Genomic DNA, 19477 nt, shown 5'->3' with positions numbered 1-19477 from the left:
CGCGACTCCGGCTCCTCCCTGCGCCCACAATTTATTGCCCCGGGAGGGACCCCCGCGCCAGAGAGCGCGAGGCCGCAGGGCAGCCCCCGGCATCGCCCCGGCCCAGGGCTGTGGTGGGGAGGGGGCCCAGCCGGCCCGGCGTGGGGGTCCCACCGTGGTCCTGGGGGTCCCGCTGCCATCAGAAATCCTCATCCCAGCCTGAGAACTCGTCCTCCGCTGGCGTCCAGTCGACTGAGAAACGCTTGAAGTTGACGTAGGGGGGTCCCTGGGTGGGGACGCGGGGTCAGAGCCGGCCCCTCCTGCCCCCCAGCCGCGGCCCCCCGAGCTCCCCCTCACCTCCTTGATGAGCCGCAGGGTGGGCGCCTCCAGCTGCCGCAGCGAGAGCTTCCTCCACTTCAGAGCCCCGAACCACCTGGGGAGCGGGGGGCTGCAGGAGGGGCCGGGGGGGCGCAGGGCCCCCACCCGCCCCCCCCTCACCTGTGCTTCTTGATGCCGCGGATGCCGCTGGCCGTGTTCCCCAGGCGCTGCCCTGGACGGCGCCTGCAAGCGGGGTGCAATGATGTCCCCAGGGGACCCCCAGGCACAGCGGGGTGCAGTGACGCACCCAGGGCACCCAAGTGCCTCCCAAGACGCCTCGGCCCCGCCCAGGGCACCCCATGGCACCCAGCACCCCCCGTGCCCCCTGCCCTTGCAGGACCCCGCGCTGCGTGCCCCGAGCACCTGCAGAGCTTGCCGATGAGGGAGCAGGCGGCCTCGCCGAGGAAGGTGGGGAAGGAGAAGATGCCGTCCAGGATACGGCTGTAGATCTGCTGGGGGTCGGCGCTGTGGAAGGGCGGCCTGCGGGGCGCGGGTAGATGGGCCCTCGCCGCAGGGGGCTCGGCCGGCCCCAGGGCCGCGCACTCACCTGCCCACCAGCAGCTCGAAGGCAAGGATGCCCAACATCCAGAAGTCGACGGCAAAGTCATGGCCCTCGTGGCGCAGCATCTCGGGTGCCAGGTACTCGGGGGTCCCGCAGAAGGAGTAGGTCTTTTCCCCCCGTCCCAGCTCCTTGGCGAAGCCAAAGTCGACCTGCAGGCACCGGTGCCACCGTCAGCCAGCGCAGCCCCCCCAGCCCCTGCCGCCCCCTCCCTGGGCACTGCTGTGGCAGCGCTGGCGCTGCCGGGACACCCGCCCCGGTACCAGCTTGACGTAGCCGCGCCGGTCCAGCATGAGGTTCTCAGGCTTCAGGTCACGGTAGACGATGCCGCGGCTGTGCAGGTACTCGAGGCCCTCCACCACGCAGGCGCAGCAGAACACGGCCAGCGGCTCCTCGAAGCAGCGCCTGCATGGCAGGGACCGGCAGTCAGGCAGCACGGCACAGCATGGCACGGCACTGCCACCCCAGCCCCGCGCTCGGCCTGGCTCTGTACATCTCACGCAGCTTGGTCCACAGCTCGCCGCCCTGGCAGAACTCCAGCAGCAGGTAGACATACTGCCTGTCCCGGAAGGTGCCGAAAAACCTGCCGGCGGAGAGGGGTTGGCAGGACCTGGGCACAACCAGCGGCCCCGACCCCTGCACTGTCCCCCTGCTGCCCCCCCGGAGCCCACAGCCCCCGCTCTCACCCCACGACGAAGGGGCTGTGGCTGCGCGCCAGCACCCGCCGCTCGGTGCGCACGTGCTCCTGCTGCTGCGTCCGCACCACCCAGTCCTTGCGGATCCGCTTCAGCGCAAAGAGCTGCTCCCGGCACCGCACCTGGGCGTGGGCGGCCGTGGGCGTCAGGACGGGTACTGGCACAGGATGGGGCTGGGTGCCAGGAGCCGCGGGGGGCACAGGGTCCAGCTCTTACCAGATCGACCCTGCCAAAGCCGCCGGTGCCCAGGACAACGCACTGGCCCTGCCGCTGCCCCTCCTCATAGCGCACAGCCACCAGGTCCTCCAGTCGTACGGGTGCCGGGGGCTGCCGCAGGCTCGGGGACCCCCAGCCCCTGCCGGTGCGGACCATGTCCCTGCAGCACCCACCCCAGCACCGTGGGGCTGCCGACCCCCAGCCTTGCTGGGGTATGGGACCCCCCTGCTGCTCCCCAGGGACGGTGCTGGGTCAGACCCCCCAGCACCAGGACCCTGGGGACCCCAGTGCCATCGGGCTGGGCCATGGGGACACTGCATCCCATCCCACCCCATCCCATCCCATCCCATCCCATCCCATCCCATCCCATCCCATCCCATCCCATCCCATCCCCATCCTGCACTGACCGCCCGGGATCCTCTGGAGCCGGCACCTCTGTCTCAGCCGCGTTTCTGGGGTGGGAAGGAGCCATGGGTGTGGGGGCCGTGGGGCCAGCGCCTGCTGAGCCCTGGGCACCCGCACAGTCCCCTTCCCATGGCCCCCCAAGCCCCACGGCCCCCAGGGTGCGGGGGCAGCGGGGACCCCCACCCATATGTGGGGCCAGAGTGAAGCCCCCTTGGCCGGGTGGTCCATGGTGGGGGGACACCTCCCTGCTGAGGCCATTGCCCCCGACCGCCCTGCACCCATCCTCCCGGCTCCCCCCACCCCAGACCCCCCCAGGCCATGGCCACCCCCTCTCCCTGCCTCCCCAGCCAGCAGGACCCGAGCAGGGCCCCCCACACTGGGGGTTTCTCCTGGGGCTCCCCATGGAGCCGAGCGCTGCCCTGGGGTCCCCCGAGGGGTCGGGGGTCCCGGGCGCTCCAGGGACACTCACGGCTCCGAGAGCTGCCAGGGGCAGAAGGGGCTGATCTCGAGGAAGTCTCTGTGGGGCAGAGGAGGGGTCAGTGGGGTGGGGGGTCCCGGCCGTGCCCCCGCAGGGACAGGCTGGGGCGGGGGGGGTGCGGGGACACCCACGCCTTGGCCACGGTGATGCAGGTGACGTGTCCCTGGGCCTGGCACGACGCCGTCCGGCGTGTGTTCCTGCACAGAGGCCGGGGGTCACAGGGGGCGAGAGATGGGGGGGCACGGGGGTGTGCATGGGGGCGTGCACAGGGGGCTGGTGCAGGTGAGCCGGCACCCACTGCAGCAGGGAGATCTCCCCGAAGTGCTCGCCGGCGCCCAGGACGCGGATCGGCTTCTCCTGCCCGTCCACCCGCCGGCTCACCCGCACCTGCAGCGTGGGGACAGGGCTGAGCGGGGATGGGGATGGGGACGGGGGGCACAAAGCCCGGCCCGGCCCCTCGCTGGGGCGGGGGGCTCCCCGGTGCGGTGGGGTGCGCGCTGTCGCACCCACCTCTCCCTTCAGGATGATGTAGAAGTTTTCCCCCTCGTCCCCTTCGTGGATAATGACGTGGCCGGGCGCAAAGGTGCACTGCGGGGAGGGACGGGACCGGGCAGGCAGGCGGGCAGGGGGCAGGCAGCCCCCCCAGCCGGTCCCAGACCCGCCACCCCCGGCACATCCCAGTAGCCCCAGGCTGCGGCCCCATGGGGATGTGTCCCGGGACCCCCCAGGGCTCCGCACAGGCGGACCCTTCCCGGGCACCCACCCACCTCCTCCATGGCGTCCAGCAGCTTGGAGAGGTGGCTGTCAGAGAGGTCCCGCAGCCAGTGCACCCTGCGGGCGAGAGGGGCCGGCTGGGCTCCCGCAGCCTGCCTGCACCCTGCCTGCACCCTGCCTGCACCCTGCCCTGCCTGGGCCCTGCCTGCACCCTGCAGCCCAGAACCCAGCGCAGGCAGTGAGCAGGGCAGGGCTGGGGAAGGGGATGGAGAGCACGGGGCTGGGGACGGGGCTGGGGCTGGGGCTGAGAGCAGGGATTGGGAATGGCGACAGGGATGGGGATATGGCGGAGGTGGGGCTGGGCATGGGAACAGGGATGAGATGGGCATGGGAATGGGGATCAGATAGGAACAGGGATTGGGATCGGGATGAGACAGGGATGGGGATGAGACGGGGCTGGGAATGGGCATGGGGACAAGGATGAGAACAGGGATGGGAACAGGGATGGGGATGAGATGGGAATGGGGATGATGATGAGGATGAGGCTGGGACTGGGAGGGGACCCTGCAGCCAGGGCTGGCAGGAGGGGCTGGCACCCCCCGGGGGGGTCAGGGTGAGGGGCCCGGGGGCGGAGGGCGCCGCGGGTGCCGGGCCCCACTCACGTCCGCAGGGAGCCCAGGATCTCAGCTCGTCTCTGCTTGGCGTTGCTGGTGGCGATGGCACGGTACCGCTGCCTGTCGATGGCCCAGAGGCGCACGGGGCCGAGCGCTGCGGCAGAGGGGCGTCAGCGGGGGGCTGGGGGTGACACGGGGCCCGTGGGGCGGGGGCTGCCCTTACCCCGCACGGTGGCGGTGCGCTTGCAGTGGTAGAGGATGGCCAGCTCCCCGAAAACGTCACCCGGCCCCAGCGTGCGGAGCTGCCGGCCCCGCTGGCTCACGCTGAGCTGCCCCTCTGCAGAGAGACACGGCCCGTGGCATCGCACGCGCGTGCACGCACACACGCACGTGTGCGCACACGGGACTGCCCTGCGGCTGGTGGCCTTGCACGGGCACCCTGTGCACAGGGGTGGTGCATCCCCTGCAGCGGGTGAACGCCCAGTACACGCACACGCGGGTGTGCACAGGCACACACACGTGCGGCAGCCCGACGCACCGGCACGCGTGGCAGACGAGCTCACCCCAACGCACACCCGCGAGCGGGCACAGCCGCATGCACGCCTGCACACACGTGCATGACCCCCACGTGTGCCGGTGCCACGCTCTCACCTGCCACGATGTACATGGCGGTGCCCTCGGCGCCCTCGGCCAGCACGGTGTCGCCGGGGCCGTGCCAGACCGGGGTGAAGCTCTGGGCCAGCGCCTCGGGGCAGCCCTCGCCCAGGCGCCGCAGGAACTGGCTGCGTCCCACCGCCTCGGCGATCAGGCTGAGGTCCCTGGGGGTGCGGGGACGCAGGCAGGGCAGCGCCGGCCCCCCGGCCCCGCGGCCCCCCGCCCCGCCAGCTACCTGTGTGACTTGGGGCTGTTGGGCACGCAGAGGGCGGCGTCGCTGGCGAGGGGCTCGGGGACGATGGCCGGTGCTCGGCTGTCCCGCCGGCCGGGAGGCTGCTCCGTGGCCTCCTCCCGCACCATGCTCCGCAGGAACGTCCTCTCCTCCTGCAGCCGCAGCTCCCGCAGCCGCTCGTCCATCCCCGTGCACCGTGACCGCTCCCAGCGCTCTGGAGTTGCGGGCAGGCGGGCAGCGAGCGGCACGGCAGCACCCTGCCCGCTCCCAGCGCTCTGGAGTTGCGGGCAGGCGGGCAGCGAGCGGCACGGCAGCACCCTGCCACGGCCCCAGAGCCAGCCCGCGTCCCCCCGGCACAGAGGAGAGATGCCCCCCGGGCAGGGGGCACGGCCCCCCATGGCACAGCCGGGCCAGCACGGTGCTGCGGCCTTGGCTCTGCGCTGCCCAGCACAGTGTGGCGCAGGTGGGCCCGGCACGGTGCGGTTGGGCGCGGCATGGCCAGGGACACCCAGGACCCAGCGGTGCCGGGCGCTCAGCCCCCGCCGTACCCCCAGTCCTTGGCCCCAGCCTCTGCAGGGGCAGCGCGGGCAGGGCCCCGGCGTGGGCAGGAGGGGTCCCCGGGTGGGGGCCCAGCCCCGCGCAGCCGCCGTCAGGGCCTGCCCCGACCGTGGCCCCGCAGCGAGGTGGGTGCAGGCTCCCATGGGCGCCGTGCCCGGGCGCTCCCTGCCCCGTGCAAAGGTTGTGCCGCCGGCACGAGGGAGCGCGGAGGGGCCTTGGCGCAGCCCCCCGGCACGGTGCAAGGATGCGGTGACCCGTCCCGTCCAGCCGGGCACCCTGGGCCGCGGCTGCTGCCGGTGGCCCCGGGCTCAGCCCCGCTCCCCATCCCGCGCCCGGCCGCCTACCTGTGCCACTGCTCCCGCTCCCGCCGCCGTCCCCCTGGCCCGGTGACGCATTAACCTGCCCAGCGGCGCTCCCGTGCCTGCGCCCAGCACGTGCCCACCCACGCCCGCGCCTGCTCGCAGCCCTGCGCCCCAACCTGCACCCAGCCTGCACCCAGCCTGCACCCAGCCTGCACCCAGCCCTGCGCCCCAACCTGTGCCCCGTGCTTGGGGGGGCTGTGGGGTGAGGGGCCCCCCAGCACCCTGCGGTGTTTCCGGGCCCCGAAGGTGCCCCCGGCTGCCCCAGCCATGTCCTCGCCCCCCGGCACCCCCCGCCATGGCACCCCCGGCCCCAGCCGTGCCCGGTCCGGCTCCCCCAGGGCCCCCAGGGCTGAGGGCCCCCGGCCCCCCCGGCCCCCCCGCTGCCCCCCGGCCGTGGGTGCTGCGCGTGGCCGGCCTACGGGGCCTACGGGGGCTGCGGCCGCAGGCGCGGGGGGCGTGCAAGGGGGGTGTGCACGAGGTGGGGTGGGCAAGGGGGGTGTGCACGGGTGCATATGCACAGCTGTGTGTATGCACGGGGGAGTGTGCACGGGAGGGTGTGCAAGGTGGGGCGTGCGTGGGGTGTGTGCACAAGAGGGGGTGTGCAATGGGGTTGTGCACGGGTGTGTGTATGCACGGGGGAGTGTGCACGGGGGGCTGCGTGTGCAAGCGGGAGGTGTGCACAGAGGTGAGTGTGCACGGGGCGGGGTGTGCATGGGTATGCGTGTGCACGGGGCGGGGTGTGCACGGGGCGGGGTGTGCACAGGTGGGTGTGCACGGGGGTGTGTGCACGGGGGGTGTGCACCGGGAGCGTGTGTGTGCACGGGGGGGGTGAGCACCGCGTGTGCAAGGGGGTGGGATGCACAACGCGCACGCGCAGCGCGCCTGCGTGCGTGTGAGCGGCGCGCGTGCCTCGGCCCCCTCCGCGGGCCCCCGCCCCGGGGGCTCTGCGCATGCGCGGAGTGCGGCGGGGCGCGGCCCCTGGGGCGGGCCCCGCCCTTCCTTCGCCCCGCCCCCGGGGAGGGAGCGGCGCGGCGGCGGGCTCCGATTGGCCGCGCCGTGAGGGGCGCGCGGCGGGGGCGGGCCCTGATTGGCCGCGGCGGGGCCGGGGCCGGTGGCGGGGCCGAGCGGAGCGGAGCGGGCCCAGCATGGCGGCGGGGGCGGCCCGGCGGGACCCCGGCCCCGCGGGGGAGAAGCGGATCCTGTGCGTGGGGCTGGTGTGCCTGGACATCATCAGCGTGGCGGAGGCCTACCCCGCCGAGGACTCCGACACCAGGTACCGCCGGGCCGGGGGGCCGCCCCCGGGGCCGCTCCCGGGGCCGGCCCCGGTGCCCACGGCCCGCGGCCTTGCAGGTGCCTGTCGCAGCGGTGGCAGCGGGGCGGGAACGCCTCCAACTCCTGCACGGTGCTGGCGCTGCTGGGAGCCCCCTGCGCCTTCATGGGCTCGCTGGCCCCCGGCCCCGCCGCCGAGTAAGTGGGGGGGCCCGGGGGGGGCCGGGCTGCCGGCGGGGCCCGGGGCCGCCCCCGCCCTGACGCCCCCGCCGGCCCCCCCGCGTCTCTTCCCGCCGGCAGCTTCGTCCTGGCCGACCTGCGGCGCTGCGGGGTGGACGCGGGCCACGCGGTGCCGCAGCCCGACGGCCGCCTGCCCGCCTCCGTCGTCGTCGTCAGCGCCAGCCGGGGCACCCGCACCATCCTGCACGCCGGCGGGTGCGTGGGGCCCCTCACCCCGCTCTCTGTCCCCCAAGTTTCATTGCGGCGGATTTCCGGCGCCGCGGCGTGGACGCGTCGCACGTGGCCTGGCAGCCCCGCGGGGACGTGCCCTGCGCCTGCTGCGTCGTCAGCGCCGCCAGCGGCTCCCGGACCATCGTGCTCTACGACACGTAAGGGCGCCAGCCCCGGCCCCAACCGCCCAGTGGGCAGCGGCCCCCTCCCTGCCTCCGCCCCAGCCGAGCCGGGCGCCCGGGGCCACCCCGAGGCTCTGCCGGTGCCGGCCCGGCGCTGCCTGCTGGGGTCCCGCCTGCCGCTTTGGGTGATTCCCCGTAATTCTGCACACACAATCACTGCCAATTGTCCCCGCAGCCCCCGATCAGTCCCCCCTGTGCCGCGGCCGCGCTTGGCGGCGGCACTGCCGCGTGGCCGTGTGCTCCGGTGCGCGGGACAGCCGGCACAGTGCCATGGGTCACCCCGCACTGCGTGTGGCAGCTGCCCGGTAGCAGGCCGGCTGTGCTCATGTGGGCTGATGGAGGGGGCTGCTGGGCATCGCCGACCCCTCCGGCTCCGGCAGCCCCAGCCGGGCCGTCGCCGCGCTGCCCTTTGAGTCCGCCTCAGGGTCCGGCCGCGCTGCCGTTAATGACTCATCGGGCGGTGCCACCCCCGGCACTGCCCTTCGCCCCGGCCGGGGTCACCCGGGGCCGCCCCGCGCTGCAGCAGGGGGTGCCCCCGCCCCGCCTGACCCCCGCCCCGCAGGGACCTCCCCGACGTGACCGCCCGCGACTTCGAGCGCGTCGACCTCTCCCAGTACAAGTGGATCCACTGGGAGGTGAGCCCGGGGCCGGGGGCCCCCCTGGGCGGCCGGTGCCGGTGCCGGTGCCGGTGCCGGTGCCAGGCGGTGCGTGCCCGCAGGCCCGGAACGCGGCGGAGCAGGCGGCGATGATTCGGCGGGTGGAGGAGCACAACCGGGCCCGGCCGGCGGCCGAGCGGGTCCGGACCTCGGTGGAGGTGGAGAAGCCCCGGGAGGAGCTGCTGCCGCTGATGGGCCTGGGGCACGTGGTGCGGGGCGGGGCTACCGGGGAAGGGGGCGGGGCTACCGGCACGGGGCGGGGGGTGCAGGGGTGGGGGGGGTCGGGGTACGGGGGGTGCAGCACTGCGTGGTGGGGGTCTGGGGGCGCAGGAGGGGTGCGGGGGCGCAGGGGGGGTCCGGGGTGGGGGCGGGGGTCTGGGGGTGCAGGGGGTTGCAGGGGGCACAGCGGGGGTCTGGGGTGGCAGCGGGGGTCTGGGGGCGCAGGGGGTTGCAGGGGGCACAGCGGGGGTCTGGGGTGGCAGCGGGGGTCTGGGGGTGCAGGCGGGATGCGGGGGCACAGCGGGGGTCTGGGGGCTGCAGTGGGGAGTCTGGGGGGGGGGTGCAGCAGGCACACGGGAACACAGCCAGGGTCTGGGGGCGCAGGGGGTTGCAGAGGGCACAGCGAGGGTCTGGGGTGGCAGCGGGGATCGGGGGGCGCAGGCGGGATGCGGGGGCGCAGTGGGGGTCTGGGGGCGCAGCATGGCTGGGGGGGCCGGGGCCGTCGCCCCCGTCCCAGCCCCTCTCCCGCAGGTGTTCATCAGCAAGGACGTGGCCCGGCACTTGGGGTACCGGTCGGCCCCCGAGGCGGTGCGGGGGCTGCGCAGCCGCGTGCAGCTGGGGTACGGGGGTGCGGGAGGGGGCGGGGCGGGGGGGCACGGCCGCACCTCACACCCACCTCCCCCTCACCCCCCCCAGGGCCACACTGATCTGCGCCTGGGCAGAGGAGGGGGCCGACGCCATGGGGCCCGACGGGGAGCTGGTGCACTCGGACGCCTTCCCGCCCGAGACCCTCGTGGACACGCTGGGGGCCGGGGACACCTTCAACGCCGCCGTCATCTTCGCGCTCTCGGAAGGTGGGCACGGCCATGGCACAGCATTGCCATGGCACGGCACGGCCCGGCATGGCCATGGCACAGCTCGGAACAGCCCGGCACAGCCGGGCTCAGCTCAGCCCCCTTGGCCTGGCGGGGCTGACGAGGCGCCTGTTCCCCAGGGAAGAGCCTGCAGGACGCCCTCACCTTCGGCTGCCAGATTGCGGGCAGGAAATGTGGGGTCCAGGGCTTCGACGGCATCGTCTGAGCCGGGCGCCCTGTGCCAGGAGCCCCCCGCCCCCCCCCCACTGCCAATAAAGCCCCGCGCTGCCCCCCGGGCCCTGCCCGGCCCCTCGCCCCAGCTGGGGGCCGCAGCGACCGCGGGGCCGCAGTGACCACGGCCCAGGCGAGTGCCGGCAGCAGCGCCTGTATTTCTCTGTCCTGCTGCGTTACAGGGGCGACCGCAGCCCCGGCCCCACCGTCCTCCCCAGCCCCACCTCAGGCTGGGGGGTGCGGGGACCCCCCACTACCATGTGCCCCGAGCGGGGCAGGGAGCAGCCGGGGCATCGCCCCCCACAGCCGCTGCGGGGCTGGCACAGCCCTGCCCACAGCCCCCCACCCCCTACCCCTCCCCAGGGTCCCCCCCAAACTGGGGCTGCCTCCCCCTCGGGGGCTCCAGCCTCGGGGGCTTCAGCCTGGGGGGGCTTCCTCTGCCTCCATGGCTCCAGCATCGGGGGCTTCTCCCTCGGGGGCTTCCTCTGCCTCAATGGCTCCAGCCTGGGGGGCTGCCTGCCCCTCTGCCAGGCCTTGCACTGGGCCGCTCACCTCCGAGTCCCCCCCGGGCACAGCCCCGGCCCCTGCCAGCGGCTCCCCGGGTGGCTGCAGGAGGGGCTGCCCCGGGGGTCCCTGGCCCCGGCCGGGCGAGAGCAGCAGCTCGGGGGGGTCGAGCAGCCCGTCCCCACTCAGGTCCTGCTGCTCCAGGGCTCGGTCCACCAGCGCGGCCACCTGTGGGGACAGAGTGGGGACGGGGTGAGGGCCCGGCCCGGGGGCTCCGTGGGGTGCCAGGGCCGTCCCCGTGGGACCTACCACGTCGGGGTCCGGCCGCCCCCCGTCCCGCTGCGCCAGCACCGTGCCCAGCAGCTGCAGCAGCTCCAGCCCGTCCAGGCGCCCGCTCCGGTCGTGGTCGTGCAGCACGAAGAGGTAGAGCAGGGCTGTGGGGCACGGGGCGCCGTGGGGCCGGGGCTGCATCCCTGCCCCTGCCGGACCCCCGGCCCCCGCCGCCGCACGGCCTTACCCTGCTCCCGCGTCATGGCCTCCACGTCCCGCTCCGGCGGCCCCAGGCTCCGCACCGCGCTCCGCAGCAGCCTGGGGGCGACGGGGCTGGGGGTGGGCACGCACCACCCTGCCCCACGGCCTGCCCCACAGCCAGCCCCACAGCCAGCCCCACAGCCAGCCCCGGGGCTGCTCTGCCCTGTAGCTGTCCCCGGGACCACCCTGCCCCACAGCCCTCCGGGGTGTCCCCCCCATCTCCCCCCCGCTGGGTGACCCCCCGATGCGCAGCCCCCGGCCAGGGGTGCAGGGCCCGGTGCCGCGGGGCTCCCCAAGGGGCAGGGACTCACGGCAGCGTGGGCAGCTCCGGGCTCAGCAGGTCGGGGGCCTCAGGCCTGGCCAGGAGGGTGGGGGTTACCTGTGCCCTGGGTGGGGGGCAGCGAGGGGGGGCTGCCCGCCCCGGCCTGGCGTCCCCGCAGTGCCCCACACCGTGTCCCCGCCACCCACGGCCCCCACAGCCCTGCACGCAGCCCTGTGCCCTCAAGCCCCGACCCTGACCGTGCACCCCCCCCCCGGACCCCTGCGCCCACTCACAGCCACGTCCGTGCACCCCCCCTGCACCCATGCACCCCCCCGCACCTGTGCAACCCCCCCCTGCCCAGGTGCCCACCTGCACCCAAACCACACCTGCGCCCCTCCCCATGCCCATGCACCCCCCCCCCCGTGCTTCTGCCCCCCCATACCCATGCACCCCCCCCACCTGTGCCCCCCGTACCTGTGCCCCCCCGCCCTGGGGGCGGCACGCGCCGCGGGGCCCAGCAGCAGCAGCAGCAGCAGCAGCAGCGGCGGCGGCGGGGCCGCCCGCAGGGTCCCCATCCCGCGCCCTGGGCTGCAGCCGGGCGAGAGGGGCAGGGTGGGCACCCCCGGCTGGGCGGGGGGGGGGGGGGGGGGGCCCTGCCTGCGGCCCTGCCTGCGCCGGGGTGCCCGGCCCCCCCCCGGCCCGGCCCCCCTCGGCCCCGCGTCCCGGCGGCAGCAGCGCCCGGGGGGGGCGGGGAGCTCCGGGGAGCCCGCGGGCGCCAGCGCGGCGGGGACACGCAGGCAGCGGCGGGCGCGGGGACCCTGCGGGGCACGGCCCGCACCGCGCACCGCACGCACTGCTCACGCTGCACGCGCTGCTCACAGCGCACACTGCACACGCTGCTCACTGAGCGCACTGCTCACGGTGCTCACACTGCACACACTGCTCACACTGCACGCACTGCTCATGCTGCTCACACTGCTCACACTGCAGGCACTGCTCACAGCGCACACTGCACACGCTGCTCACGCTGCCCACTGAACGCACTGCTCACGGTGCTCGCTCACACTGCACGCACTGCTCATGCTGCTCACACTGCTCACACTGCAGGCACTGCTCACAGTGCACACTGCACACGCTGCTCACTGAGCGCACTGCTCACGGTGCTCATGCTGCACACACTGCTCACTGCACACAGTGCACGCACTGCTCACACCGCTCGCACTGCTCACGCTGCTCGCTGAACACTGTTCATGGTGCTCACGCTGCACACGCTGCTCACTGCACACGGTGCACACTGCTCACGCTGCTCGCACTGCTCACACTGCTCTGCTCACTGCATACACGGCTCACACTGCACGCACTGCTCGCGCTGCTCACACTGCTCACAGTGCACACTGCACACGCTGCTCACTGAGCGCACTGCTCACGGTGCTCATGCTGCACACACTGCTCACTGCACACAGTACACGCACTGCTCACGCTGCTCACTGAACACACTGCTCAGGGTGCTCACGCTGCACACGCTGCTCACTGCACACGGTGCACACTGCTCACGCTGCTCGCACTGCTCACACTGCTCTGCTCACTGCATACACGGCTCACACTGCGCGCACTGCTCGTGATGCTCGCACTGCTCACGCTGCTGACACTGCACGCACGCTGACACACAGCGCACCCGCCCTCCCCAAACGCCCCCCGCAGCCCGGAGCCCCCGGAGCCCCCGGTGCCCACTCACCCGGCCCCGGTCTCGCGTCCCGGCGCCGCTCGGTGCCGCCCGCCCCGCCCCGGGCCACGTAGCCGCCACGTCCCCCCGCACAGGCACCGCCACCGGCCCCGGCCCCGGCCCCGGCCGGGCCCCCCCCAGCCCTGCCCGCCGGGCCCCTCCCTGCCCGGGGGGGCTCCGCCGCCGCCCGCCGCGCCCCGGGGCGGCCCCCGCCGGCAGCGCAGGGGTTAACCGGCGCCCCGCGCCCGCCTCAAAGATGGCCGCCGGCGCCACACGCGCCCGCTCCGGGGCGGGGCCACCCGCGGGGGCGGGGCCACCCCGGGCCCGGCACCGCCCCCTCACCGCCGGGGCCGCCGGGGCGAGGAGCCGCTGCCGGGTGAGAGCCGCGGGGCGCCGGCACCGGGGGGGCAGCACCCGCCCCCAGCCCCGCTCCCGGGCCTTCTGCGCCAGCAGCGCCCGGGAGCTGGGGGCGGCCGTCGCCCGCCTCAAGCACCGGTACCCGCGGGCCCCGCTGCTGCCCGCGGGCGCCTCCCCGGGCCGGTACGGGCAGCCACCGCAGCGGGGCCAGGCCGGGATGGCGGCGCGGCCGCCCGTGACCGGCTGCGCCACGGGATGCGGGTGCTGAACCAGCCGGGGCGGCGGGGACGGGCGGCGGGGCTGCCGGTAGCCACGGCCGCCTCCCCCAGCTGGGACCCCCGCGCCTCGGCCGCGTCGCCGGAGCAGCCCCTCGGTGCCAGCACCTCGCCGCCGCCGCCTCGCACGTGCTCCGCCTCAACACCTCCGACGACCCCTTCTCCCCGCTACACGGCGAGCGGGGGCGTTGGGGCGCAGAGGGCGCAGCCCCATGGCGGGGCGCGCCGGTGGCTGACCCCCTCCCGCGGCGGTTGCCCAGCCATCCCCATGGAGGCCAGCTGCCCCACGCGGCGCTGCCGGTGCCGGCCCACGTCGGCTTCCCGGAGGGGCTCTGCCCCCACCCCGAGCTGCACGGAGCAACGCCTCGCCTGGATCGTCACCGCTGTCTTCCAGCACGGGCAGGAGCCGCGGCAGCTGGAGGGGGACGGGGACGGCGGCGGCGGCCGCGGGGCAGGGGGCTGCCCGCCCCCACAACAAACCCGCACAGCCGCAGCTGGGTGTCTGCGGGCTGGGCAGGGAGGGCCCCGAGCTCCCCCCAGCCGGGAGCAGCGCCAGGGCCAGCCCTGCTCCCCCCCAGCACAGACGGGACAGCACTGCCTTTGTGCTCCAGTTTTAATGGCAGCAGTGGGGCGCAGGGCTGGCGGGACCCCCTCCTTCCCGGGGCCAGCCCTGCGCCGCGGCTGGCACAGTCCTGCTGGGCCAGGGCCCCACACGGTTCCCGGGCCCCCTGTCCGCTCCCCGAGCGCCAGCGGGGGCGGCTGGGCCGGGGCTGGTCCCTTGTCTGCTTCACAGTCTGCTCGGCTGGGGTGGGCCGAGGCACGGCAGAGGCTGGCCAGCCTGGGGGGTCTGTCCTGGCACTGGGGGGTCCGTCCTGACGCTGGGGGGTCCGTCCTGACGCTGGGGGGTCCTATAGGAACCCCGGGAAGGCAAGCTGCAGCAGCAGGATGGCGGCCACGATGAGCCCGGCACAGAGCAGCAGCAGCAGCCAGACAGGGAGGGAGCCTGCAGAGCAGAGAGGGGTGAGGACGGGCGCTGCGGCCCCTGGCCCCCCGGCACGTCCACAGGCAGCCCCGCTCCGGGCTGGGGAGCGGCCGTGGGCACCCCAGCACCCAGGGCAGCCCCCAGCACCTACGTCGGCTGGGGAGCAGGTGCAGCTTGCAGCGGCTGTCAACGGCCACGCTGAGCAGGGCAGCCTCGTTCCCCGCCAGCAGCTCCCGCCCGCGCCGGCTCTCGGGGACGAAGGCCACGTCCGTCACCACAATGCCATGCGCCTCCTTCACATAGTACAGCCTCTGCGGGGGAGGAGGGAAGGGTGGTCCAAGGCAGCCTAGCCCCGGGGGGGCACCGGGGCTGCCCCCGCGCCCCTCCCCGCCCAGCCAGCCGCTCCCCGAGGAGCCCCGCCGCCCCGCAGCTCACCTGCAGCGAGAAGGCAATGTGGATGGCGACAGAGCCCGTCACCGTGCCCAGCCCCAGGAAGGTGCCCGAGTCGCTGCGGGGGGGAGGACAGTGAGCGGTGCTGGCGCGGCCCCCGGCCCCGCACCCGCCCGGCCCCGGGGTACCTGACGGAGAGGCAGGAGATGACCTCGCTGCCGCAGGGCCGGGTCAGCAGCGGCAGGAAGCTCTTCCCGTCCCACTTGGTCAGGTAGCAGGGCGGGGGGCGGCGCTCCCGCTTGTGGGGCACCTGCACCGTGTAGAGCCGCAGCGCCCCGGCGTTGTCCTCCACCGCCCCGAACCTGCCCCGGGAGAGCACGGGGTGCATTGGCCCCTACAGCCAGCACCGCCGCCCCCCCTTCCCCCGGTGCTGCGAGAGGGGCTCGGCGGGGCCCGAACCTGCACCCAGAGCCCACCCCGCTGAAGCACACCGCAGAGCCGCTCCTTCCCCCAGCCCGGGGGAGCCCCCTCCCCGCAGACGCGCCAAGGGCTGGGATAAAGCTCGGCGCGCCCCGTACTAGCGTTCACAGGTTCAGTCCGTGGGGGTGGTCCGTTCCCGGCCCCCTGCCCGCGTGCCCCAGCCCCTGCCCTCACCGGCAGGCCTGGTAGCGGTAAGCCTTGTCGGGGATGCCGGGCAGGTTCTCGTTCCAGTGCAGCCCCGTCACCAGCTGGTCCTGCTGCCACACGCAGCACTGGAAGTCCCGTCCCGCTGTCACCACCTGCGCACAGAGAGCGCGGGTGTCCGAGGACAGCTCTCCCCGCGGGGCCGGGGAGCCACCCGACGCTCACCTTGTTGTCGGGGCCCAGTGCGATATCTTCGATCTCCCCGTCGTGGGCTTTGAACTCCAGTGTCTTCTTCATGCTGGGGAACTGCAAGGGGAGAGCAGGCGTCGGAGCCTCGCCCCGCGGCAGCCCCAGGGCCCCGCCGGGCGCAGCACCCGGGGTCGCTTGGGGAAGGCATCAGGAAGACGCAGCGTTACAGAACCGCAAGCGCTGCTGATCTGGCACCACCGGGGCCTGGCCTTCCCCACCGGACGCACGCTGCTGCCGGCAGAGCGACGCCCGGCCTCAGCTCCCCCCGTGCCTACCTCCCAGAGGCGGAGGAAGCCGTCGGCACCGCCGGTGACGAGCAGAGAGCAGTCAGCGTTGAAGCGGACAGCCTTCTGCAGGGCGTCGGGGCTGAAATCCGTGCGGACACTGTGCAGGCTCTCCACCGTCACCTCGCTCGTCTGGCTCTGCGTGTCGCCCTGCCCCGCCGGGCTGGGGCCCTTCCGCTTCCGCGGCCCCTTCTCCCCGCTGCCTGCGGCGGGGCAGAGGGACACGGCGCCGTGACACGGCTCCGCGCCGCCGGGGGGCCCGGGGCAGGCGGGAGGCCCCCGGAGCGCTGCCCCGTCCCCGAAGCACCCCGGGGGAGAGCGGGGTCTCACCGTCGCAGCCGGCTGAGCCGCTCTTGGCCTCGGGCGCCTGCAGGCTGAAGCGCAGGATGTGGCAGCTGGCGTCCTGCCCCGCGGCGATGATGTCGTCGGCCAACGCCATGGTCATGGTGGCGCGGGTTTCGGTGTCGTGGGAGTGGAGCAGGGAGGCGCAGAGCTGCCCCCCGATCTGCTCCAGCTGCAGAAAGTGCTGCGGGACGGGGGCGAGGCCTCAGCCGCCGCCGGGCTCAGCCCCGGGCCCCCCGCGGCCGCCCCCCCCCCCCCGCCGGTGCCCGCCGCCCCCCGCAGCCCCCGCCGCCCCCCGGGCTCGAACCGCACCACGCCGTTGCGGATGCCGGTCTTGGCGGCCCCGCCGCCGCCGGCGGTGATGGCGAGCGGCCGCCGGGGGTGGAGGCGGACGGTGTAGAGCGGGAAAGGCGCCCGGTAAAGCTCCGCCGGTCGCCGGGGCGCCATGGTTGCGCCGGTGATTACGTCAGCGCGCCGCTGCTTGCGTCAGCGCACGGCCGCCACGTCCCCGCCCGCCCTCCGCTCTGCGAGCGGCGTCCGCGCGCCCTCACCCGGGGACGGAGCAGCGAGGGGTGGCGGGGGCTCCCGGTCCTGCCCCGGTCCTGCCCCCGCTGCCCGGTCCTGCCCCCGCTGCCCGGTCCTGCCCCGGTCCTGTCCCGGTCCTGCCCCGGTCCTGTCCCCGCTGCCCGGTCCTGCCCCCGCTGCCCGGTCCTGCCCCGGTCCTGTCCCGGTCCTGCCCCGGTCCTGCCCCGGTCCTGTCCCCGCTGCCCGGTCCTGCCCCGGTCCTGCCCTGGTCCTGTCCCGGTCCTGCCCCGGTCCTGCCCCCGCTGCCCGGTCCTGTCCCGGTCCTGCCCCGGTCCTGCCCCCGCTGCCCGGCCGAGGACGCGGGTGCCGGGGAGCCCCCCGGGAACAGGGGGATGGGGACGGCGCAGCCCCCGGGGACCCCCTCGGGCCGTGCCAGGCGGCAGCGGGTGCAGGGACCCCCCTGCGGGGTGGGCCCGTGGGTGCAGGCAGCTGCCTGCCCCCCGTGCCGGCAGCGGGCTGCTGTCCCACGGGCCTCGAGAGCACAGGCTGCGCGTGGGGCCAGGGCGAGGTGTGACCTTGTGTGGGTGTCCTGCCTGTGGCATGGTGCCCTGCCCCTGGCACAGTGCCCTGCCCGTGGCTCAGTGTCCTGCCTGCAGCTCGGTGCCCTGCCTGCAGCTTGGTGGCTCCGGTGGCGCTGGGGCTGGGCTGTGGGGCTCTCGGGGCTCCCGTGGGCGGCTGCAGGCCGGGGGAGGCTCCGGCTGGGACAGCCTGTATCCTCCCGCTCATCCCACGGTGCCAAGGAGGGGGAGGCGAGACGCCCGTCCAGACGAGGCTGCGGGCTGCGCTGTGCCGGGAGGCGGCGGGGGGACGCAACGGCGCTCCCCGGGGCACCTTGACCCACCGGCGCTTCGCGGGGCCGAGGTGCAGGCAGGAGCGTGGGCAGGGGCTGCCTGGTGGGGCCCAGCATGGCCGAGAGCGCGGGGGCAGGCGCCGGCGGGGGGTGCGGAGCGGGGCTGGCCGCCATGTACGGCTGCTCCCCGGCCGCCGCCACCACCGCCGCCCCCGGCTCCCAGGGCAGGAGAGGGACCCGCAGCCCCCCGCGAGCCGCCCGGCGCTGCCGGGGAGTGGGCGCAGGCAGGAGCCCGGGGCTCTCGTCTGCCCACCCTGGTGACCTGGGGAGCCCCCCAGCAGCAGGACGGGTAAGGAGCCGGCTGAGCATGAGAGCGGGACCCCACATGCGGTGGCAGCAGGGAGCCTCGGGGTCGCACCTGCACCCCTTGCCCTGCTGCACCGGAGCCGGATGGTGCAGGGGGCCGCAGGGGACTGCCGGGGAGGGGGAGCAGGTCGCGGGCAGGACTGCCGGTGGGGTGCGGGCAGGGGTCACGGGCTGCCCCATGGCATGCGGGTGGGTGGGACGCAGCCCCGGGGGCATGGACACCCCACAGGTCCAGGGGCTGGGGCCACCCGGCTCCCCAGGGGAGAGGTGGCATCGTGGATGGCTGCTGTCCCCGTCCCATTGCGGGTGACGGTGCCTGCCCCAGCCTCGGCTGCAGGCCCTGGGCCGGCTCAGACGCCCTCTCGCCACAGGCCCCCCCGGGGCTGCCGTGCCCGCAGAACGCAGCGCGGGAACGGAGCCGGGTGCGAGCGCTGCGCAGGGCTTTCCTGTTGCTGCAGGCAGCCCTGCCCGCCGTGCCCCCCGGCACCAAGCTCTCCAAGCTGGATGTCCTCGTCCTGGCCACCAGCTACATCGCCCACCTCAGCCACGCGCTGGGCCGCGGGCCCCCCCCGCCCCTGCCCTCCCACCCGTGCCGCGGACACCCGCTCCTGCACCCCGTGAAGGTGAGACCCAGGGCTCCGCAGCACCGGTCCCCGGGGTCCCCCTTGCATGATGGCACCTGGTCCCTGGGGTCCCCCGTTATCCCCATGCATGCCAGCAGCCAGCCACCAGGGTCCCCCAGTGCACGACGCAGCTGGTCCCTGGGCTCCCCAGCGCATGCCGGCACCCATTGCCTCGGCTTGCAGCCCCTCCGCCCTGGGGTCCCCCAGTGTGCCCCGTGCACACCAGCAGCTGGTCCCCGGGGTCCCCCCGTTCCCAGGCATGGGGCACCGGGAGCAGGAGGAGAAGGGGCCACCCCCCCTAGCACCGACCCCTCTCCCTCTCTTGCAGAAGTGGCCGATGCGCTCCCGCCTCTACGCCGGCCCTTGGGGGGGACCCGCTCCTGACCCCCCCGGGGCAGCCGCCGCCGCCAGCAGCCACGAGCACGCAGGCCTGGGGGACAGCCCCCCCGACCCCCAAGCGTGCCCACGGCCACGGGGGCCCCCACGCCTGCTCTCCCCCCCAGCACAGGGAGGCCGTGCCCCAGGTGGGGATCAGGGGGCAGCGGCCAGGATGGGGGGGGGAGGGTGCCAAGGGGATCCACACCCCCATCCTGCATAGGGGTCCCTGAGCTCCACGGGCACAGGGTGGGCAGCAGGATGCCCAGGCTCCCTGCCCAGCCCTGCCCTCACCCTGCCCACAGCCACAGCGGGGCAGGACGCGGGGCAGGACCCCAGGGACACTCGGGGTGGGCAGAGATGGGGGTGGGGGGTGCATGCCCCCCCCACTGCCCATGGGGGCTGGGGGGCCACCCGGCCCAACCCACAGCAATAAACTGGCACGAGCACCCGCCACCCGCCTCGGCTGCACCAGGGGCTGCGGGACAAGCCCCCCATGGGACCCTCACC

The 19477-nt window shown here is 75.2% G+C and overlaps 5 protein-coding genes across 11 annotated transcripts; 2 read left to right on the top strand and 3 right to left on the bottom strand.

Moving 5' to 3' along the window:
* Window positions 1-73: 73 nt before the first annotated feature.
* On the bottom strand, window positions 74-5860 carry LOC148053552 (cGMP-dependent protein kinase 1-like). The gene is made up of 20 exons (XM_087776129.1): window positions 5827-5860; window positions 4928-5138; window positions 4690-4856; window positions 4262-4375; window positions 4087-4192; window positions 3478-3541; window positions 3221-3298; window positions 3009-3097; window positions 2842-2907; window positions 2702-2749; window positions 2235-2279; window positions 1828-1966; window positions 1603-1733; window positions 1410-1499; window positions 1180-1321; window positions 905-1068; window positions 721-837; window positions 478-540; window positions 337-412; window positions 74-265 (listed from the first exon to the last, which is right to left on the bottom strand). The coding sequence occupies exons 2-20, from the start codon at window positions 5107-5109 to the stop codon at window positions 179-181; spliced, it is 1968 nt and encodes a 655-aa protein (XP_087632255.1). The 5' UTR covers window positions 5110-5138; window positions 5827-5860; the 3' UTR covers window positions 74-178.
* A 1067-nt stretch (window positions 5861-6927) lies between these two features.
* On the top strand, window positions 6928-9863 carry KHK (ketohexokinase). 5 transcript variants are annotated; one of them, XM_087775018.1, is made up of 8 exons: window positions 6928-7117; window positions 7195-7311; window positions 7587-7721; window positions 8308-8380; window positions 8464-8559; window positions 9152-9240; window positions 9317-9474; window positions 9615-9863. In XM_087775018.1, the coding sequence occupies exons 1-8, from the start codon at window positions 6990-6992 to the stop codon at window positions 9698-9700; spliced, it is 882 nt and encodes a 293-aa protein (XP_087631144.1). In that variant the 5' UTR covers window positions 6928-6989; the 3' UTR covers window positions 9701-9863. The 5 variants fall into 5 exon arrangements, with proteins under 5 accessions (XP_087631144.1, XP_087631141.1, XP_087631142.1 ...); XM_087775015.1 differs by having other exon boundaries at window positions 8464-8610; XM_087775016.1 differs by lacking the exon at window positions 7587-7721 and adding an exon at window positions 7414-7548 and having other exon boundaries at window positions 8464-8610.
* Window positions 9864-9976: 113 nt separating this feature from the next.
* On the bottom strand, window positions 9977-12933 carry CGREF1 (cell growth regulator with EF-hand domain 1). Its single transcript, XM_087775020.1, has 6 exons — window positions 12738-12933; window positions 11477-11590; window positions 11052-11096; window positions 10727-10797; window positions 10519-10643; window positions 9977-10437 (listed from the first exon to the last, which is right to left on the bottom strand). The coding sequence occupies exons 2-6, from the start codon at window positions 11575-11577 to the stop codon at window positions 10123-10125; spliced, it is 657 nt and encodes a 218-aa protein (XP_087631146.1). The 5' UTR covers window positions 11578-11590; window positions 12738-12933; the 3' UTR covers window positions 9977-10122.
* Window positions 12934-13952: 1019 nt separating this feature from the next.
* PREB (prolactin regulatory element binding) lies at window positions 13953-16694 on the bottom strand. Of its 3 annotated transcripts, XM_087775320.1 has the most exons (9): window positions 16541-16694; window positions 16217-16412; window positions 15878-16089; window positions 15579-15659; window positions 15384-15508; window positions 14918-15091; window positions 14775-14847; window positions 14491-14650; window positions 13953-14360 (listed from the first exon to the last, which is right to left on the bottom strand). In XM_087775320.1, exons 1-9 carry the CDS (start codon window positions 16673-16675, stop codon window positions 14266-14268), a joined length of 1251 nt encoding a protein of 416 aa, XP_087631446.1. In that variant the 5' UTR covers window positions 16676-16694; the 3' UTR covers window positions 13953-14265. The 3 variants fall into 3 exon arrangements, with proteins under 3 accessions (XP_087631446.1, XP_087631448.1, XP_087631447.1); XM_087775322.1 differs by lacking the exon at window positions 14918-15091 and having other exon boundaries at window positions 14775-14917; XM_087775321.1 differs by lacking the exon at window positions 14918-15091.
* Window positions 16695-17587: 893 nt separating this feature from the next.
* Window positions 17588-19421, top strand: TCF23 (transcription factor 23). Its single transcript, XM_087776841.1, has 3 exons — window positions 17588-17952; window positions 18341-18592; window positions 18921-19421. Exons 1-3 carry the CDS (start codon window positions 17719-17721, stop codon window positions 19188-19190), a joined length of 756 nt encoding a protein of 251 aa, XP_087632967.1. The 5' UTR covers window positions 17588-17718; the 3' UTR covers window positions 19191-19421.
* Window positions 19422-19477: the final 56 nt, after the last annotated feature.

The sequence above is a fragment of the Nipponia nippon genome, unplaced genomic scaffold (genome assembly GCF_047370975.1).
Source record: "Nipponia nippon isolate SJK-2023a ecotype South Korea unplaced genomic scaffold, ASM4737097v1 scaffold_4, whole genome shotgun sequence".
Classification (NCBI taxonomy): domain Eukaryota; kingdom Metazoa; phylum Chordata; class Aves; order Pelecaniformes; family Threskiornithidae; genus Nipponia; species Nipponia nippon.
Note: the sequence above shows the minus strand (reverse complement) of the source record. Positions and strands in the feature narration are given on the sequence as shown.

What these genes read in the sequence shown, in the direction of transcription:
- LOC148053552 (XM_087776129.1), bottom strand. Translation starts at nt 5,109, where the DNA reads ATGGACGAGCGGCTGCGGGAGCTGCGGCTGCAGGAGGAGAGGACGTTC. An exon ending in GCTCCAGAGGATCCCGGGCG is followed by an intron (nt 1,967 to 2,234) that starts GTCAGTGCAGGA and finishes CCGCACCGGCAG; the next exon opens with GGGCTGGGGGTCCCCGAGCC. An exon ending in CACAGCCCCTTCGTCGTGGG is followed by an intron (nt 1,500 to 1,602) that starts GTGAGAGCGGGG and finishes CTCCGCCGGCAG; the next exon opens with GTTTTTCGGCACCTTCCGGG.
- KHK (XM_087775015.1), top strand. Translation starts at nt 6,990, where the DNA reads ATGGCGGCGGGGGCGGCCCGGCGGGACCCCGGCCCCGCGGGGGAGAAG. An exon ending in TGATGGGCCTGGGGCACGTG is followed by an intron (nt 8,611 to 9,151) that starts GTGCGGGGCGGG and finishes CCTCTCCCGCAG; the next exon opens with GTGTTCATCAGCAAGGACGT. An exon ending in CATCTTCGCGCTCTCGGAAG is followed by an intron (nt 9,475 to 9,614) that starts GTGGGCACGGCC and finishes CCTGTTCCCCAG; the next exon opens with GGAAGAGCCTGCAGGACGCC.
- PREB (XM_087775320.1), bottom strand. Translation starts at nt 16,675, where the DNA reads ATGGCGCCCCGGCGACCGGCGGAGCTTTACCGGGCGCCTTTCCCGCTC. An exon ending in ATCTCCTGCCTCTCCGTCAG is followed by an intron (nt 14,848 to 14,917) that starts GTACCCCGGGGC and finishes TCCCCCCCGCAG; the next exon opens with CGACTCGGGCACCTTCCTGG. An exon ending in ACATTGCCTTCTCGCTGCAG is followed by an intron (nt 14,651 to 14,774) that starts GTGAGCTGCGGG and finishes CCTCCCCCGCAG; the next exon opens with AGGCTGTACTATGTGAAGGA.
- TCF23 (XM_087776841.1), top strand. Translation starts at nt 17,719, where the DNA reads ATGGCCGAGAGCGCGGGGGCAGGCGCCGGCGGGGGGTGCGGAGCGGGG. An exon ending in GCCCCCCAGCAGCAGGACGG is followed by an intron (nt 17,953 to 18,340) that starts GTAAGGAGCCGG and finishes CTCTCGCCACAG; the next exon opens with GCCCCCCCGGGGCTGCCGTG. An exon ending in CGCTCCTGCACCCCGTGAAG is followed by an intron (nt 18,593 to 18,920) that starts GTGAGACCCAGG and finishes CCTCTCTTGCAG; the next exon opens with AAGTGGCCGATGCGCTCCCG.
- CGREF1 (XM_087775020.1), bottom strand. Translation starts at nt 11,577, where the DNA reads ATGGGGACCCTGCGGGCGGCCCCGCCGCCGCCGCTGCTGCTGCTGCTG. An exon ending in CCCAGGGCGGGGGGGCACAG is followed by an intron (nt 11,097 to 11,476) that starts GTACGGGGGGCA and finishes CCTCCTGGCCAG; the next exon opens with GCCTGAGGCCCCCGACCTGC. An exon ending in GGCCATGACGCGGGAGCAGG is followed by an intron (nt 10,644 to 10,726) that starts GTAAGGCCGTGC and finishes CGTGCCCCACAG; the next exon opens with CCCTGCTCTACCTCTTCGTG.